Below are 18,937 nucleotides of genomic sequence, written 5' to 3' on the forward strand. Positions count from 1 at the left end.
TCACAAGAGAATAGCAAATCTTAAAGCTTTTTTTTTTTTCTTCTTCTTCTTTCTTGAACGACAGAAGACAACAGAATTACAGTCGGGTGTGTCGAAGCACCAGTTAAGTTGGTCGGATGTCCTAGAAAAAACATGTCTTAAAGGGTCGGGGGTGTGGGTGTGAAGAGAAGTGACCAGACCAGAACAGAGCTGAATACTTCAGAAGGAAAAAAAAATAATAATAAAATAAAATAAAATACACACCAGCAATCTCAACGCTAGTGTTAATGGTCCCCAGCCTGGTATGACCATGTGTGGTAAAAAAAAAAATATATGAGTCAGCCATGGTTGAGATGATTACAGTACTGTTAGGCCTTGATAGACAGGTGCTAGTGAGGCGGCGGTACCTTTAATAGCATCATCCCTCCCAGTGGGAATGACTCAGTCCACTGTGTATGGGAACAGCATTGTCAAAGTGCTGTCATTTCACTGAAAGTCGAACGTTTCCCTTATTTAATGCGCGTACAGTATTCATCACAATTCAAAAAACACCTGCATATAATCAACAATAGATGGAGACACTGATACAGCTTAAGTCAAGAAACAAAGAAAAGCCCCCAAAAGCACGCCCCCGTTTCTTTTTTTTTTTTTTTTTTTTTTTTTTTTTTTTTAGTGTTCGACAAGAAAGCAACAACATCAAATCAAACTAAGTGCCATACTTCTGTTAAATACACGGAAAGTTCCTAAACAATAATGAACAATCAGTCTGGTTTTTTTTGCTGGCACTGCCAGCAGTTCCTCTGCTTCGAGGGCGAATGTGTCCTCCGTCGTCCGAGAGAGGGCGACCGGAGAGAAAACGAATCCTTCTGTAGTCGGTGTGTCGGTTGGTTTCTCGCGCCATAATCTCCATGTGCAGCGCTCGACCCCCCCCTCCCCTCCCCACCGGAGAAGTCGGCTTTAGCTTCCAATGTTCGAGAGAAAGCGCAGCCCAAGTGGGGGATCTGGTCCCTGGTTCTGGTGACAGAATAAGACGTGCTGTGTTTCCCTTTTGGTTTTAGCAGAGCGAGAGCCTTCCTAGCTGCCGTACAAGTGGACACAGGTAGTAACAGCAGCGGCAACAGTGACGCAAAGCATCAGTCCTTCAGTTTTAAGTGTCATTTGTTGAGGAATCGATAGCAATCCAGGAGGAAATCGAACTCTAGAAGTGACCATGGCTGCAAAATAAAATAGTATTTTCTGTCCCATATTGAACAAAACACTGAACAAAAGCAGTTGCAATGACCGTTCAGTGGTTTTGGGGGGTTTCCATCGAAGTGTTTTGGACGACTTATTAAAAGTCTTCATGAAACGTCCGCTTAAGGTATGAAATATTCATTTGCGGTAATTTTTCTCATATAATTTACTTCCCTTATTCATTTTTCCCCTTTAAATACCTATCCTGTATCTTTCGACTTACACACACATAAGCACACGCTGCGATGTATTCATAACCTCACAATGATGTCTTGACAAGAAGCTTGCAAGACCCAAATGGCTTATGAGGCTACCATATTTGTACTTCAAGCCAGATTTTCCCTTACCAAACACACAGAAGACAATAGAAAAACTTAAAGTGACTAGAAGAACTCCTGGATAATAAGGGGTCAATCTACCTGTATCAATAATCAACTCAAATTTACAAAAAATCTCTTCTTTCATGTACTTTTTGTCTTTCTTTTTATACCTTTGACATTTATCTATAAGTTACAACTTCATTGTACAGTATACATTTGAACAATTGCGAAATGTCTTCATTCAATGATTTGTCGCTATTACACGGAATATATCTAATATAATTCCTTTAATAAATAAAATAAGGTTCTATTTCCCCCCCCCCCCGCATCATCACATCGTGTTTGTATTTTTCGGCAGCGGAAAGCGTTTTTTTTCCCCCGGCGCCGTTGCCTCCTTTCGCTTTTCATCCACCGACGTTGTCCAGTTCCTTTTCCTGTCCCGACTGTGAGCGAGCAGGTGATGGACAGGCAGTCTCAGTGGAAGAGAGAGGGAGACAGAGAGAGAGAGAAAGAGAGAAAGACTAATTGGGAGGTGTGTGAGAGTCAGGGGTCTGGGCTGGGACGGGTGAAGACGGGGAGGAGGGGTGGGGGTGGGGTATGCGTCTTTGTCGCCTATCCGTCAGTGCCGTTCTTGTTGGGGGCGTTGGCGTTGACCATGGTGCCATCTGGCTGCTGGCCGTCTTTGCGGGGCGGCATCCGCTCGTTTATCCTGTCCAGGCCGCGAGCCTCCTCGAAGTTACGGATCTTCCTCGTGGGAGAGAAGCCTTGAATGGCTGGAGGGCAGAAAAGACACGAAAGGGACAATGGTGAGTTGTTGAAGAGGCCGTTTTTTTGTCATTTCGCTGCAAAAAACATCTGCTTGTAAGCCTCAATCAAACTGGATTCCTTGTGGAATTTCAGCGTCGGTGAAGACAAAACGACAGTCACTTGATACACACACAACACAGTATTGGCCTAGCACAGTACAGACGACCAGTGAGTACAACGCATGCACAGGTAAACGATGACTCCTAGTGTCCAAACACCAGTGGGACAAGCTACAGCAAAAAAACACCTCACACTTAATAGACTTACGGTAAGGTCCCAACAGCCGGGGAAACCAGACAGAAAACAAATAAAAAAAACAAAACAGACTTGTAAGGGCCCGTTCAGATATACTGTGCATTCATTTAAGTTGTCAACAGGTTGAACAGAGAATGAGCACCCTGAGGTGAAGGTTTTAGAGGTGGATTTATGACTGGTACAAACAAGGGATTCAAGGTGTACTCTTGCACAACCAGATATGCGACAAGGAAGCAGTTACGCTCCTCTGAATTGAGACTGTAAATCACGCTGCCTGAATGCGCTGCCCCGGGTTGCATTGCCCTAGTTGCTGGACAAACTCCTTTGCGTTCACTGTATTTAACGAGTGATTCTCATGGCCGAGGCTTTGTTGAACCGCTAACTGCCTAAGTGCCAAGAGCAGCATATCAACGGGGAGGGGCAGACGGTGGAGCAACAGCCAAATGGTGTAACAGGATTAGCTTCTGAAAATATCCTGGGGAGGGAGGTCCCTGGTCTTATCTGAGCCAGGTCTTAGCAGGCTTTTCTCCGGGTGGGGAGCCACACTTGGCTAGGAACCTCCGGCCCATGTGACCGCGGCCGGCAGCTGCTTGTCAACAAGTGACTATCCGGAACCTGAACCTGCTCTACGTTAGCCTCTGACGGGCCTTGTTTAGTCCCACAGTGACTCTACTTTTGTACCGTACTCTAGCAAGCCTGGTGAGCTGAGTGACTCATCTTCTGAATCACTTCTTAAGACGCATTTTTTACAGACTGTCTTTCATCAAGAGTTTTGTTGTGCCCGTTCAATTCTCGCCGTAATTGCCCGTTTTATTCTTCGGCGAGCTCATTTGCGATTCACGTCATGGCATTTTTATCCGGCGATGTTTTATTGCCTGAAAGCCGCATTGTAACGCCGCTTTGAAAAAAGTGCCATATAAATTAGTGTTATAATGACTGAGTTAATGCAAGAAGGAGTCGGTGTAATCCAGCAGGCACTGATAATGCAAGAGCAACCGTTGACAAAGTGAGATACAGGAATACATTAATCTGTGACATAACAAACAGACAGTGGCATAACAAAAAAACAAAAAAAACGGTAAAAACAAGAATAGAAGGAAAAGTTAAAGTGTGTGTGTGTGGGGGGGGGGGGGGTTTAAAAGGGTGAACAAGACACACAAAAACAAACACACGAGGGGCTGAGCCACACAGCCATGCGTACCTTTTGCCTGAACTGCCTCAATGGTGGCTAGGTTAACGTGAGGAATCGAGGAAGGAAGGGGGAGGGAGAAAACGGAGTCGTCAAAGGCAGCCAGAGACAGCAAAATTAAAACAGTGATATCAAACCGTAAAAAAAAAACCCCCGGCATGATTAACAGGGGAAACAGATGGCAGAATATAGGCCGACACCCGTGGCACAGTCGTGAATGTGATGCAAACGTCATAGCGGCGGTAAAAGTTCCATCGGAACGAGTCGGTGGGTGGGTGGGCGAAGAGAGGAGCCTGTTGGAGATGTAAAGATGGTGTTAAAGGGTCACGGGGGCTTAGGTGTGGCGAGCGGAGGGAGGGGGGGGGGGGGATTTGGCTGAACGCTAAGAGTCCTAAGACTGGGGGTGAGATGCTCGATGACGCCCAGGCAGGACTCAACGGCCCCACACAAGTAAAGACAATGTGCAGTCGGTCGTTCATTCACTCACACATACGAGTTTCATTCCAAAATTAGACTGCACTTATTCAGACTGGATCTTCTATACGTTAGAAATGTTGAGTGATGAACTTCAGGTAATCATCATTTTTTTCCTCCAAAACGGATGTATAGCATTTCGGAAATGGACACAAAAAAAAAACGGCCATTCTCACTTCTTATAGGATGCGCAGGTCTATGCAATATTTGAGTCTTGAACCTCTAAATCAAATGAACAGCCATCTGAAACACGAAGTGCTTTAAATCTCATTTCTCTGAGAAATGGTTGTGCGTTCGGGATGAATGAGAGCCGCGTCTAGATAACAGCCTGCGGGCGTGGAATCGGAGCTGCAGCCATCTTTCTAATTCAGCGCTGTGTTATGAGGTGCTTTGTTATTGGTGACACATGGGGGGAAAACAACTCTAGTTGTGCGGGAAGACTTTACTGAATCTTTAATGTCCTTTAGAAGGGGTTAATTCAAGTGTTGGCGTTTCTTCTCATTTCGGATAGTCCAAAGTCAGAGAGCAGCATGCCCCAAAAATGTCACGATGATGGTACAGCTGCTTCAGAAACTACAGCCGGGGCTGAGAGGGGGACAAAGTAAAACAAAAATACACTAAATTTCTTTTTCAAGCCGGCTTAGCTCCTCTGAAAGCCGCGGCTGGGGGGGGGGGGGGGGGGGGGGGGGGGGGAGCAGGGGGGGGGGGGAGCAGGACATAGACGATGGCATTCTCTCAAAAGGTCACATCACGCGGCTTCTGTGGGCCTCGGGCGCAGGCGGAGTCCTCTGGCGGGCGAGGCCGGGCGCCGACCTTTAGATCAGAGGGGTCAGCGGCTGCTTCCAGGTGACAGGCCGGGCCGACCCCGCCGACCCCCGGCCCGCCCACGGCTCGGGCCGAAAAACTCAGCCGGAGTCTAGCCGAGGCTTCCCGCTGCGGGCGTGTCACCATTGATCTAGTACCCTTCAAAGAGGCTGCCGGGTCAGGGAAGCCCGATGCTCTCTCTGAATGTGTTCCAATGAAGGACCAATGAAGGACCAATGATGTTGACCGGCCATTGAAGGAAAAAGCAATCATCATCAATCAGTGATATTCAGCGCATTCCAGGAGTTATTTTGTGTGTCAGTGTTGTCATTTACTTTTCTGTTGCACCCAGTGAGAGTGAACACAAAAGAACTGTTGCGTTTTACATGCTACTGATGACAGGGTTGCAAAGATGGACGCTGTGGCTGCATTGCATTCTGGTCTACTGAGTCTTCTGTCAGTGGAGAATCTGGTCCCTCTGCCTCTTCTAAGATGGATTTCTTATTCATGTTTTCGACAGCTGAAGCATTTTCCGCTTGACATCACATCATCTACATTCAGTTATCCGCAGGTTTTTTTTGTGTTTTAGGGTGGATTTTCCCTTTAACAGATACACCACCTCTGGGAAACTTGGGCCTCTACACCTCTGCCACGGCCATCATTATTCATCAAAGGCTTCAGAGGGAACAGCAGTTTCCGTATCTCCACCACGCCTTAACTTCTGCATAATAGGAAGTGGATTTTTTTCAATTTGTACAATGCCTTGTGAACCGTGTATCCTTGATGACAGGGTTCAGAGTGGAGGCAGTGCGGTTAATGCAGGAAGAATGGTGCTGTGTTCGCTGTGGAACACCCTAATATCTCGTGCAGTGTTTCCTTCCGGATTTTTCTGTCGTGCCGCGGTGGAAAAGTACCTAAAACTGTACTTTTAGACCATGCGACACCACTGAAATTAAACAGAAATGAAATTCACACAGGGTTAAAACATTCAAAAACACAGGTTGGCCCACAGGATGTATTCTGAGGGGAACCAGATCTGGTGAGAAGGGGCGGAGGTGGGTCCCTGGGGGCTTCATCTAAAGTCTGGCTGCATGGTGGCTAGCAAGGAGGAATCAAGAAAAAGGGTGATGCAGGATAAAAGACACTTACCGCTCTGTAAGGTCTGCTTTCCCCCTGACAACACTCCCATAGGAAGGGTTCCAGTCGGGGTCAGCCCTTTGAGTGTTAACACACTCTCACTTTCCTCCCTGGACCAGAAACAAGACGAACACACACGCAAAGAAACACACACCGTGAGCCTTTTCAGCTAAACGGGGGTCGGCAACAGGGTGATCTAGCGGCTGCGGGACTGTCCCGCAACCAAAAAGGTCACAAGTTCCATCCTCTCAAGACCCTTAACCCGGAACTCGCGAGTGAGAGTGAGAGTGTCCGCGCTCGCTGCCAAGCTGCTAGCATGTGTCCCCGTTCTGTATGTGGGTCAGTGACGATTTGTGTCAATTTTAGCATCTGAAGGAAATATTTTTAAAGGATCAGTAACAAGTGTTAGTATTTGTGTCAACACACTGTTGTCGATAACACACTGAAGATATCCATCTGTTTCTACCGAGTCCAAAGAGGCTGGGGTGAACTATCGCAACAAGGTGCTCTACAAATTTGGGGCGCAGACCTTTTAAAAGGGTTTTAAAATTGGACAATTAAGATTTTACAAAACTGCAAAATAATTACCAAGGCATAATTGTGACAAAGGTACTAAAACCTTTCACACACACCCTCCACCAATTACATTTGAGGTCATTTTTCATCTTGCAAGCAGATAAGCGGCTTACAGTTATTAAAAATGAGTTGCCTTGTGAAATGTCTGAGGAACAGTAATCCATAGAACTAAAATGACTGACACCTTGAATAGTTAAAATGCGAGACCGCTATAATGTCCGTATATTACTCCGATATCCTTTTGATCACCTTCACACAACAGATCATTTCCAAAGTAAAAAGCTCATTAACTTTGCAGTCAAACCCTTTGAGAATGAAGTGAATTGGGGCTGGACTGGGGCTCTAACATTTTAACATTTCATTGTTTTTGAAATATCCTTTCATGTCATTGACCCATATGCGGCGGCCTGAGCGACAGGCTGCTCTACATCTTGCCCACTCGCCGCAGCGCGACAAACCGGCGGCAGCATTAATCTGGAATAATGTCTAATGTCATTATACAGTCTAAGTGCATCATGACTCATCTCGTGCCAGCTCATTAATCCTAGCAGGGCAACATTGTCTTTTCAAACACAACTTTCATTGTGCACTCAGCTGACTCCATTCATTTCGCTAACGTCTTCCTGGCCCCGCCGTGCCCTGGGACTCCATTCGGTTATTCTGACACCGCCCTCCCCACCCCCCCGCACCCAAGCTCATTGTGATCCATGTATACATGTAATGAGGCCTTTCTGGCTTGAATGTTATCATGAGAAAGGAATAGGAACATCAAAGGGAGAGCATTGAGGAGAGGCGACCCGGACCTGAGGACTGAGAAGACTCGGGCCATTTTCCCCACGGCGCGGATCTTGTTCCGGATGACCTCCTTACGCACCGCCGTGGCACCACCTGGAACCAGTCCACAATGTAAGGTTAAGATATATACGCTGCACTTTGCTTTCTTTGCTACTGCTTTCCTTAGCATATTACTGTAAATCATTTCTGTCAACGTGCAAAAAAATAAACACTTTCTGATTTGTGAGAGGAGGAGGAGGGGAGGACGAGTATGAGGAGCGGAGGAGAGGGATGACAGATGGGACGGGTCGGGGACGGGTAGGCGGGGAGTTCAATGGTGCGTTTCGGAGCGCGGCGGCTGATCTCCAGGGAGCTCTGACATCTCCTTCATGAGCACCAGACATGTTTGCCACCGGTTCAACTACAATGAAGCGCTGCCTATAAATCATAAAGCTCGCAGCCTAACATGCTGTCCATCACCGAGGTGTGTGTGTGTGTTAACCCCATGTTCAAAGCCAGGGCTGGGAATTTGAAATGTACACTGAAACTTCAATTCACGTAGTAACAGAGCAGAATCCTAACTCTGATTTTTTTTTTATAGATTGCACATTAGAACCAAAAGATTACAAATTTTTGAATTTTGAAGAAAATCTACAACCCGGATTGATTGAGTGAATCAAAAGGTTCAACTGATTTGGGTTTTTGAAGGTTGATACTGATATTTTTGAACTGAAGCTGCCAATACCAGTATTTTGTGCTAGTATTCAATATCTTCAAATGTGACCATTTTCATGCCAAAAAAAATTTCAAAAATTCATCCCCTAGATTTTTATTCTTCAGGGTGGAAAAGACTCTGAAACCATCACGGGACTCGAAAACGCTCCATTGAATCCCAGGATAATAACAACAAACATACTCATGCGTTCTTGTGTGGAATCTGATCAAAATGTCACATTAGAATCAATTCGGGTTAAGGGCTTCCCATAGACAACCATTAACTAAACAATAATTAACAAATTGGATCATCATGGACGACAGTGACTGGCCGATATCTGACTTGTAACGAAAGGTCAACAACAGGCTAATGCATCGGTCTAACCCAAATCAAAAGGATGAACTCTGGGCTGCAGGGGTTCTTCTAGTTCAACCGCCTTGTTGCTCTTTCAGCCTCACCTTCACATAGGTCATCTCCCTCCGACATGAGCTCATCGTCAGAGCAAATGTTCAGTACATTCACCAGCATCTCCGTCACTGTGGGGGGAGAGAAGCCACTTTACAACTGGGTCTGGTGCCAAGCTCGCAGGTTAAGGCAGGGTCCGTGTGAAAGTCCCTGACTTCACTGTGAATTTTCATATCTGAGAGCAGAGCGTTTCCATGACCTAAAATGTACATGGTCGTGGTATATTGGAAGCTGGTTTTCGGTTCAGTAATATCTAAAAGGGATAAATTAATGTAAAAGCAGCTGGTGGCCACCGTGCAATGCCATAAACTGCGTTGAATGAGCAGAAAAACACACTTGCATTCAACAGATATGGGTTTTGGAAGGTATTGAAAACCCTGATAAAAAAGGTAATTTACCATAACTGGCCCTTTAGTAAAATTCCCAGATATTCCATGACTTAAAAGAGAACAGCTTCACCAACAGGTCTGGAGGAGAGCTCACAAAAATTTCAAAATACTTCCAGAAAGTCCGTGACCCATTGGCACCCCAATAAAAGGCTTTTTCTGGCTTTGTCACATTTTCCTAACTGGACAACAGACATACCTTTCTCTCCAACAAAAGGCAGAGACCACGTGAAGACATCCATAAAGTTGGGCAACCAGTAAGGGTGGGGGGAGCAGTTGAACTGCCGAATGTTCATCACGTTGTTCTCGTATTTTAATACAGCGGCTAGCATGAGAAGAGAGGGGAAGAGACGGGAAGAGAAGCTGAAGGGCTGATGGCTGGTATCGGGTGAGAAAAAATACAACCACGATGATGACGAGAGAAAAAAAAGCTAGACAAACCTTTGTTGTTGTAGACGTCTAGGTAATTTGGAGCGGAAAAGATTGTGATTAATGAAGGAAAGCCTGTGGTCTGGCTTTTTCTGTACATCCGATACCTATGAGGCCACAGACAAAAAGACTCATTAGACATATTCCATATTATAATGCACAGGAAAGGAGTGCAAAAAAAACATAATAACCTTGCTTACCCTGCATCCTGTGCTTCGTGGGCTCTTATTACTGACAACAAGTTATTATTTACCAAAAAGTCGCACACCGCTGAGTAACTGCAAAGAGAGAGAGAGGGGCAGAAAGAGAGAGCGAGACAGACAGACCTGTTAAAACACTCAGCGGAGGTCAAAGCTTATTACAAACTCCGATCTCCCCGACTGAAGTCTGGCAGACAAGGAGTATGAGATACCACCGCAGCCCTTTATGAGATACCACCGCAGCCCAGACTTACGACCGACTCGCTGGCTGTTGTTCGCTTATGGAAATACATTTTTAATCAGCATGTCTTGCCCTCTGGCCTGTTGAGCGAGGGGGGTTTAATGATGCTGGGCGTTCAGAGCCAGGACTCTGGTATTTATGGGCTCTGCTGGCTTCTCCAGAGGCTGGGGACTGCAGCCAGAGGAGGGGAAAGGAGGCGAGAGGGCAGACTAGCTGAGCTTGATGAGGCTACTGGTGGGTTTTTTGTTTTTTTTACTGCCTTTCCCTCTTTCCCCGCCCCACCTCCCCGGAGAGAATGCTCAGGCAAAATTAGTGGGCCATCTGCGTTTGATTAGATCAACACTAGACTCAGATCAACAGTTTCCTACAATTAGCACTTCAATAGATTCCAGTCCTGTGCCGGAGATTTGATAAAGTCCATCTCAATCGAGTCAACTAGATGCACCGATAGTATCTGCGGTACGGGGACCGGCACCGATCCAGCTCCCAGGCGGTCGCGCTCGGGATCAGCAAACAAAGCCGTCCTGATATCGATACGTGAATGACACACGCTTTGGCGCAGTATAAAACTTTTATGGCAGGAAGAAAAATGTTTCATGATGTGAAAATGCTGAAATGCTGCTATTTGCAAAGTTCACGGGCAGAGCAACTATTGTTTTCGAAGAGAAGCCTTGGCTGGATATGCAGGCTAAATGCCATTCTGTTTTATTACGCATAACTACTGCACTGTTTATGTTAACCTATTCTGAATAAACTGGTTTTGAGAGTCCCTATTTTCTATTTCATTATAATTTGATCAAATTAATAAATAACTGCAATAGATTCACTTGTTCCGGTAACTGTTTTATAATGGGCAAATACTAGGTGGCATGACCGAGTAGTACTTGGATTGGTATTCCTATCGGCCAATCTACTTAACAAAGTACTATGTATTCATATTGGTTCATAAGAATTGGTATCAGTGCACCTCTAGAGTGAATCGAAGCTGCAGCTGAAATACTTGCCAAGTGACACTAGGCAACGATTTCATGCAATACCTGAAAAAGTAAGAGCAGCCTCTGACGGAGTTATGGTTGAAGTGTTCAGACGTCTTTTCACTGCCGTAGTCCTCGCCAGGGTCGGCCCAGATCAGGTCACACATGGGCCCGAACGCTGGAGGCTCTTTAAACCTGTCTAACTGTCGAGCACAACACACACACACACACACACACACTTAATGGAGATATGCTACAGATTGACTGCCTACATGCAGGAGATCACTGTGAGAAACTGTTGTGGAAACAGACTTCAGTCAAGACTTTGGGTGCTGGTAGGGGAAGCTCAATATCATTGATACATGAGTTCTGATATGCTAATATTGCAACTCTTTATGTTCTGTGATGCCTATTCCACTCATTTATATTTAATTTGACTGCAGTAAAAAGATGAAATATCTTGCATGCATTTAAAATATAAGACCTTTAAGACTTTAAATACATTTTCATAAGGTGATGCATTACAAGTTTATACTATTTCAATATTTGACCCCAACTTTAGGTGCCAGAGGTCAGTCACTTACTTTCCTAATGTCGTCTAGGCAGTTTATTTCTGGTGAGAGCCCGCCATGTACACACAGGAACTGTTGGTTGAGGAGGGCAGCAAGGGGCAGGCAGTCAAAGGCCTCCATGCAGGCATCATACACCCGTTCAGAGTATTTAATTTTACCTGCAACAAACACACAGGGAAAATACAAAATGTTTTTCATTAGCTGCTGGCAAATTAGCTCATTCTTTTGCAGCCCCTTATCCACTGCATCGGTTGGGAGAAACAGATGTAAAAAGTTGAGTCCGTTGGGTTAATTAGATCAACTAAATCATGGGAATAATCTGTAAAAATAATAGTGAAGGTGTCTGTTGATATTAATCATGTTCATTCAAATATAGCCGCAATTTGCAAAATGTCATTCGCGTGTGCTCTCTCAGGTGTCATCGGCAAATGTTTGCCGGAGGTTGTGCTGCGAACAATTAGCAAAGCTCCTTTGCTCGGGGTTGGACCGGTGATACAACCTCCAGGAACTGCAGTGTCACTTGCACAACACTGCAGATCAGATTATGGCAGGAGGAAGTCTACTCCTTATAAGGAGGGAGCAGCCAGGGCTCTTATTGGGCCGGCATAGAAACAGCACAACGTGGGTGGTAGAGACCGGACAAGACGACGCTCGAGTACTGATTAATGTTGCATTCAGGGCATATGGGAAAGACAGTAGTTAAGAGCCTCCTACTTGAAAATACTGTTCACCCCATCATTCAGTTGGTAAATACTACTTGAGAACTCTGGGTTTGGTGACAAGGTCTCAAATGGATTTTTTGTTGGTGGTTGACATTACAAAGTTTGCTCTAAAACAGCCCAAATTAAAATGTCAAATTAAGAGAGTACTTAGGTCAAGACCAGCCTTCAGATGATTCAAGCTCATGGACATGGGCTTGGCTTTGAGGATGTGTGTTAGTTCATGAAACCCACCATTTCCCTGATATGGTCAGAAATGAAAATATTTTTTTTACCTTTGACATTTAACCTTTTTTTTTTTTTTTTAGGACATTCCATACCATTTATATATGTTGCCTGGTAATCTCTTGGATAAATCCATAATGTGAAGTTACATAGAACCCAGCCAATAAATAAGCTTGTGTGCAACAAAATCAATGATCAAAAATTCTTCCAGAAGCAGGGCAACCAAATAACTTATATGGTCTACAACACTGCTGGAGAAAGATGCACTGCAAAAATGCAAAAAATACATTCCTAGGAAGTTTTCTTTTATCCTTCACCATATATCAGCTGTTCGCTCTGCTTAAATCAAACAGCTTTTATCTGCCCAATTAGTTAAAGCACATGCTAATGAGTGCTTTTGTGCTTTCCGTATAAACTAATTACACTTAAATATCTCTCTATACAGTACTACCCCCCCCCCCCCAGCGACCACCACTCAAACCTCTGAAGGGGGGTGGGGTAGGGGGAAGGGGTAGGGGGAGTATTTAGTGACAGAGATCTATTCGCAACTGGTGAGCTTGTCTCTGCTGTCTGCCAAAGTGGCTTTGTTTCTCTGAGTTTGCATACTAATGCTTCCACACCTGTGCAGCTGCTTGACACATGCACACAAACACACACACACACACACACACACACACACACTCAACTGTCACCGATTCAAATCAATGAGTGTGTGTAACTGTCTGAAAAACATCAACAGCATGCCTGGCTGCTCTCCATGCTCCAGCTGTTCACCGTCTGCAACATGAAAAGGAGAAGGCTTCGTCTCTCTGCGTAGTCTCTGATGCCGATGCACTGCCACATCTTGTGACAGGCCTTCCTGATCCTGCAGACACTTTTCCTGACGAAGGCGTCCTGCTTGTGGGACGCTAGTCACTCCGTCTCGGGGCGCAAGAGCTGCGTACGTCACAGAGTTCCAGTACATTCACCGTGACATCCATGGCATGTAACTCAATTGCCATCACCAAAATTTCTCTGAGTCTACACACAAATGCAATATTCATTTTATAATTTTGTAATTTGAACGTCCCCAGTGTTGTTTGACACTTACAAAAAAACAGAAGGGAAGGAAGGAAACCCACAAAAATCCACAAATTCACTAGCCACTTTTACTATTTTAGTAGGGTTTAGAACCAAACCGGCAGTCCAAATGATGGTTCATTACGATCAACAAGTCTATTCATTTCCTATAGAGCTGAGCGACCAGGGAAACTCGGCCGATGTGTGGACGCTCAACAAGCTTGTCGGCCTAGAAAAGCTGGCAATGGCCGAACTTCTGACGGTCATGAGCCATAAACAGCCAATCAGATTTCCGCACTTCCTTGTTTTCCCTACCGATGTGATTTCATTTCATAAACTATAGTTCCTCCTAGCAAGTGCAAAACATGAGAAGTTGACTGCAGCCATCCAAAGCGTCCCAGTCTCTACAACTTTTATTTGAATGACTGCAGGAATAAACATCTCAAAAATGATGCTTGGAGAACGGCTGCATCCATCGTTTTGATAAATGCTACCTAATTAGCGCTTGCTAGCTAGCTCTGTTAACTCATCAATATAGGATGTAACATTATGACAGACAATACCAAAACAGCAAAAAATACATGATTTGCCTGTTCCAAACTTTGTAGCTACACCACTACAGAGATGCAATCGGAGAGGGTTTGACCAACTTACCAGCCACAGCCAAAGTCTAGCAGCATGTGACTAGTGGCTGCTGGTAATTTCCCACCCTATTAGACTGTCCTTCATATGGCTGGGCGGAGACATTGCACTTACATTCCTGTTTGAAGGTGAAGTACTCTGTTAGGTGCCGGCACTCGTGGTTCCCTCGCAGGAGGAAGAGTGTGGAGGGGTGGTTGATCTTGAGCGACCAGAGGTAGAGAACACACTGGGAGGACAGACAGGGGAAAGACAGAAGGTGGGAAGAAGAGAGGAGAAGGAAGAGTCAGCGATGTGTGCTAACAAATGTGCAAACCTTGAAACCCTTAGCTTTGAAGGTGCTCACGTAATTCGAGGGTGCTTGGTGAATGAAAGCACCGTATTGAAGCTATTCTACCATTGTGCTACTTCTAAGTTTTGAGAGACGCATGATGTGAATTTCAGACACACTAAAACGCACTAAAAAGAAAGTGCATACTGAGACTCATCTCATCCAAAAAGCAACAGGTCGTTTTCCCCAGGCCATGTTAGAGGCTCTAATTTAAAAAAAAAAAAAAATCAACGCCAGATTCAATCAAAACTAATTTATCCCCAAAATGCTTTGAAGCCAAATCTAAATGGAATCTGGGGCCGTATTTAACGTGTGACGACGACACTATGAAAAGCGGGCCAGCATTTACAATCCAAATGAACTTGCTTCCTCTTCGGGGCTCAGACGAGGCACTGCTCATTAGTCGACACTTGCCACTCTCAGCCCACTCTTTTACATTAACATGCACCAACTGTGGTCTGCCATTAAGTCCTGAGAACAGGATGCCAAGGTAACCGCAGCCAGCAGGTGTGCGTTCACGTAAAAGACAATGTACAAAAAAAAAAAGAAAAAAAAAAAAAAAAGTGTGGGGGCGACAGGACTACCTTGTCTTATTCCCCTCCGTAGTTGGGAGGGATACTGAGCTGTGAAGTGCAGGTAAATGTGTGGAGGGGCTGTCGGCGTGACTGGATCTCTTATGTGCGGAGGCGGTGAAGGGGACGTGGCTTGGAGTGGCTGGGAGCTGACATGGGTTTTAATGAGGAGAGTGCTCTGCTCTCTTTTAGCCAGCCGCTCTGCCTTAGAGCCTGGAGTGGGGGAGGCAGACAATGGGAAATGGCGCGGAGCTTTGTGTGGCAGACATGAGTGCTGGCTAGTTTCACCTCAACCCCAAACAGACACACAGACACACACACACACTGCTCAGCCTCTTCAGCCTGTGCTTGGTGTGTGTAGGGGCTAGACGGGGGTTAGGAGGGTTAGTCCACAGGAGCACTCTCCTGGATCAAAGAGAGATGGCTAAGTAGACGGAGAAGAGCTTAGAGAATGAAATGGATTGCTCACATGCACTGAATTTAGACTATGGCAAATTGCTGGCCTGCAAAGGGAATGCGCTACTTTGAGAGGCTAAAGTCAATCTTTACGTTACCAAGGTAACCACATCCCGAGATCCATTTTCCTATATCCGTCCTTTGTGTTATTCAAGCGAGCTCTGTGGCCTTCATATGAGATGCAGGGTTTTTTTTTTGGTAATGCTTCACATCACCAAATCAAACAGCTGCTCCCTCTTTTGGGTGGGTAAAAGGAATGGCCCCTGCATTTGGCCAACTATCCCACACCATAGTATGACTATCATCATGACTTCTTCTAGTACAAAACACATAACAGATGGGCATCAGGGTGAATGGCCCTTCAGCACTGGCTGTGCACAGATCCCCCTGATCTTTCATCAAGAGCACTAAACGCAGAGAGAGAGAATCGTTTGAAACAGAATAACTAAGGCACCCAGCATCACTCAGCATACTGTATCATTCCCCATGCTGTTTCACTCCCCCTTTTCATCTGTGACATTTCACCCACCTCTATGTACTGCCATGTGCCCATCAAAGCCCCCAGAACCAACAGACTGATCAATATGTCATAGCATATTGCCTCGATGACTCTTACATACACTCCCACTCCACATTTGTCAGTGTCTGCACCAACATGGTGAATAAAACCATCCTTAGTTTGTGCTTCTCCGTTAGAAATCTACCTGAAAGCATTGCACTGATTTAGGCCTCTCTCTTCAGGTTGTTCCAAAAAATTCATTAACTACTCTACAATAGATGAATCAGGCCTGCCTACATAACAAGGGCAATGAAACCACAAGGACATGTTGTAAGTTACTGCCTGTTGCATTGAATCACAGTGTTTTAAAATGCTAATTCTGCAACCATAACAACCATTCACAGGACAACAGTAAAAAGCCTCGTGCTCCACAGTGATGTTGAGTGCTGAAATCAGATCAGGAACAATTTGAGTTTGATGTGCAGCTTTTGGTCAGGAGGGCACCAAAGCCAAATGATGATGGTTTTGAACCACACTGATGCTGATTCATATCCATAAAAGGCAGACACTGTTTAGGATGCCTCTCATTGTGAGTCAGAGTGAATGACAGTGAGAGTTATAGTTCACACTCCTTACAGCAGGGTACCCAATCATTTTACTAATCTAGAACCATGACTATTCCATGACATCTGGCACAATTTTCTGTCAGCATTGATGCTGAAGTAAAGTTAAATAACATTATCTCACAATAAGTTATGGAGCATTGCTTTACTTTTTTCAACTGACTAGCTGATTTGAATGACCTATGTCTTGTTTTAGACACTACAGCTGTCAGCTGAGACTTATGTAATGAGCAAATTTGTTATTTGGGTTTTTAATTCTCCTCCAATGTGAATAGATCTACTATAGTACTAGCCAAGTTTGATGTTTAACACTTAATTGGTTCCTAAAGTGATTAGGAATAAATTGCATGACATTTCAAAACCTCTCTCTACTTGTATCCTTTTCTTTTCATATCCTTTTGAAGCCTGAGAAGAAGAAAAAAACATTTAAAATTCCATGACATTTCCTGTTTTTGTCTTGACTGTGGGAGCCTTGTTATCAGCTGGGCTACTCTCTGAATCTAGTACCAGGCCAATGTTAGTGTAGACCAGGCCAGAGAGGGTCAAACAACAGACATCCATCATTCCAGAGACTCAGTAGTCTTGGTATAGGGCTTGGGCTTGATAGCAGCAATAGCTGCAGAGGTACTATCAGTAAAATGCTGGGGATTGCTCTGTGGCTGGCACTGTAGAAGCAGGGTTTTGGAGGTTTTGGAGGAATAGGGTGTGCCTTCAGTTTGGTGAGGTTGTAAATTGTAAGTAAAACTGCAGACAGCAGGCCCTTGAAGAAGAAAACACATAGAGGCAGATGGTTTAGTGAGAGGCTGGCAGGTCAGAAACCAAGGGCGAGCATTGGCACGGTACCCAAGTTTTGACTTTGTTACCAATACTAAGTTTAGGCTAATATCTAAAAATTCAATACTACTACAATACCACAGCAAACAAGAAAAAGACTTGGTGGACTGTCTGATGGTGTTGAATGTTTTCAGCTGTTTGACATCGACTGCTGCAGTTCATTGTCAAGAAGCAGACTGCTGCTCTGTCTATACCAATCCTTCTTGTATTTTTAAGCACTGCAATCCACAAGTTTGCACCATCTGCAGGTGTCACTGAAATGGAATTTCTTGCAGAACTCATTGGGTGAAAGTGGACTGATCTCAAACTTTTGGAACAGTGTTGAAGTAGTATTAAAATTTCAGTTATCATGACATTACCACAGGTCACCATCTTAAGAGACAATCAGCATGAGACACGCCTCTATCCCAATTTAGTACAGCGTAGTCTACATCACATCAACTCCTTTTAATCCAAGTCGAAAATATGGGCCCCAATTCACATACACTGCTCTGAGACACAAGCAGCTAGTCAGACTCTAAAAACATATCAAGATGGCAGTTAACATTATGGTCTGACCATATGATGTAAGAGCAGTTTTAACTTGGCCCTAAGCCAATTGAAGAAGTGACATAAAGCCAATAGAGTGGTGGTGTCCCTGAGAGCTAGGGATAAAGACAGAGACGGCTAATCAACCCACACCACACCAATACAGCAAGACAATAACAATAACAGGCTGAATAAGGACCTCTATCATACCAACCAGTGAAACCATATCAAGACAACCAGTGAAAACCCCACTCTAAGAAAACTTTGCCTACACATGTAGAGGAAAGACAAAAAAAAAAAAGGAAAAACAACACTCCAGCAGGGACACACTTAATCTCAGACTGTACATTCCCATCCAACCCACCTAGTTTTAGATTACCTGTGAACCAAATCTAAACATCTAGTTTGTATATATGTTGGTGTGTAACATATTTAGCGGTCTTCACTGTGAACATAGCGCAAAATGATGAATGAAAAGAACTCCTAACTTCACTATAGCACACAAATGGGTTTTATGTGACTATAGGACAAATCTGAACTCATCGGACGAAATGAAAGAGAAACCCCGCCCCTCTCACCTCAATACTGAAGTATCCTCGATCTACGTAGTCACCGAGGAAGAGATACCGTGTGTTACTGGGTGACCCTCCCACTTCGAACAGCTTCATAAGGTCAAAGAATTGTCCATGGACATCGCCGCATACTGAGGAAAGACAAATACAAGGCTGTTTAATGCTCGACAGCAACAATACACCATAATGGCATTTAAAAATTCATTGGTTATCATCACAGTACTTGCGTAATAGTTTTTACAGGCAAAATTTTGGAACTAATTTGTGTGCATCTTGCTCGACAAATGTGACTTGATGCAAATTCCAAAAATTGTTTCTTACACTCAACTTTGGAGGAAAAGGAAAACATC

General features: G+C 44.6%; 1 protein-coding gene across 1 annotated transcript; it reads right to left on the reverse strand.

Annotated features, from left to right (window-relative positions):
• Nucleotides 1-927: 927 nt before the first annotated feature.
• LOC139657775 (serine/threonine-protein phosphatase 2B catalytic subunit beta isoform-like) lies at nucleotides 928-14,355 on the reverse strand. The gene is made up of 11 exons (XM_071535711.1): nucleotides 14,290-14,355; nucleotides 11,543-11,688; nucleotides 11,022-11,161; nucleotides 9,744-9,821; nucleotides 9,556-9,650; nucleotides 9,314-9,439; nucleotides 8,722-8,799; nucleotides 7,578-7,662; nucleotides 6,211-6,308; nucleotides 3,796-3,822; nucleotides 928-2,305 (listed from the first exon to the last, which is right to left on the reverse strand). Exons 2-11 carry the CDS (start codon nucleotides 11,648-11,650, stop codon nucleotides 2,145-2,147), a joined length of 996 nt encoding a protein of 331 aa, XP_071391812.1. The 5' UTR covers nucleotides 11,651-11,688; nucleotides 14,290-14,355; the 3' UTR covers nucleotides 928-2,144.
• Nucleotides 14,356-18,937: the final 4,582 nt, after the last annotated feature.

This window comes from Centroberyx affinis, unplaced genomic scaffold (assembly GCF_046629955.1).
Source record: "Centroberyx affinis isolate AG114_WGS23_722 - 3 ecotype Tasmania unplaced genomic scaffold, CSIRO-AGI_Caff_v1 ptg002752l_1, whole genome shotgun sequence".
Lineage (NCBI taxonomy): Eukaryota > Metazoa > Chordata > Actinopteri > Beryciformes > Berycidae > Centroberyx > Centroberyx affinis.

Excerpts from the sequence above, each read along its gene's own strand:
- LOC139657775 (XM_071535711.1), bottom strand. The coding sequence starts at position 11,650 with ATGGAGGCCTTTGACTGCCTGCCCCTTGCTGCCCTCCTCAACCAACAG. Across the intron at positions 11,162-11,542 it reads GCCTAGACGACATTAGGAAA|TTAGACAGGTTTAAAGAGCC; the intron begins GTAAGTGACTGA and ends TGTGCTCGACAG. Across the intron at positions 8,800-9,313 it reads GCCTTTTGTTGGAGAGAAAG|TGACGGAGATGCTGGTGAAT; the intron begins GTATGTCTGTTG and ends CTCCCCCCACAG.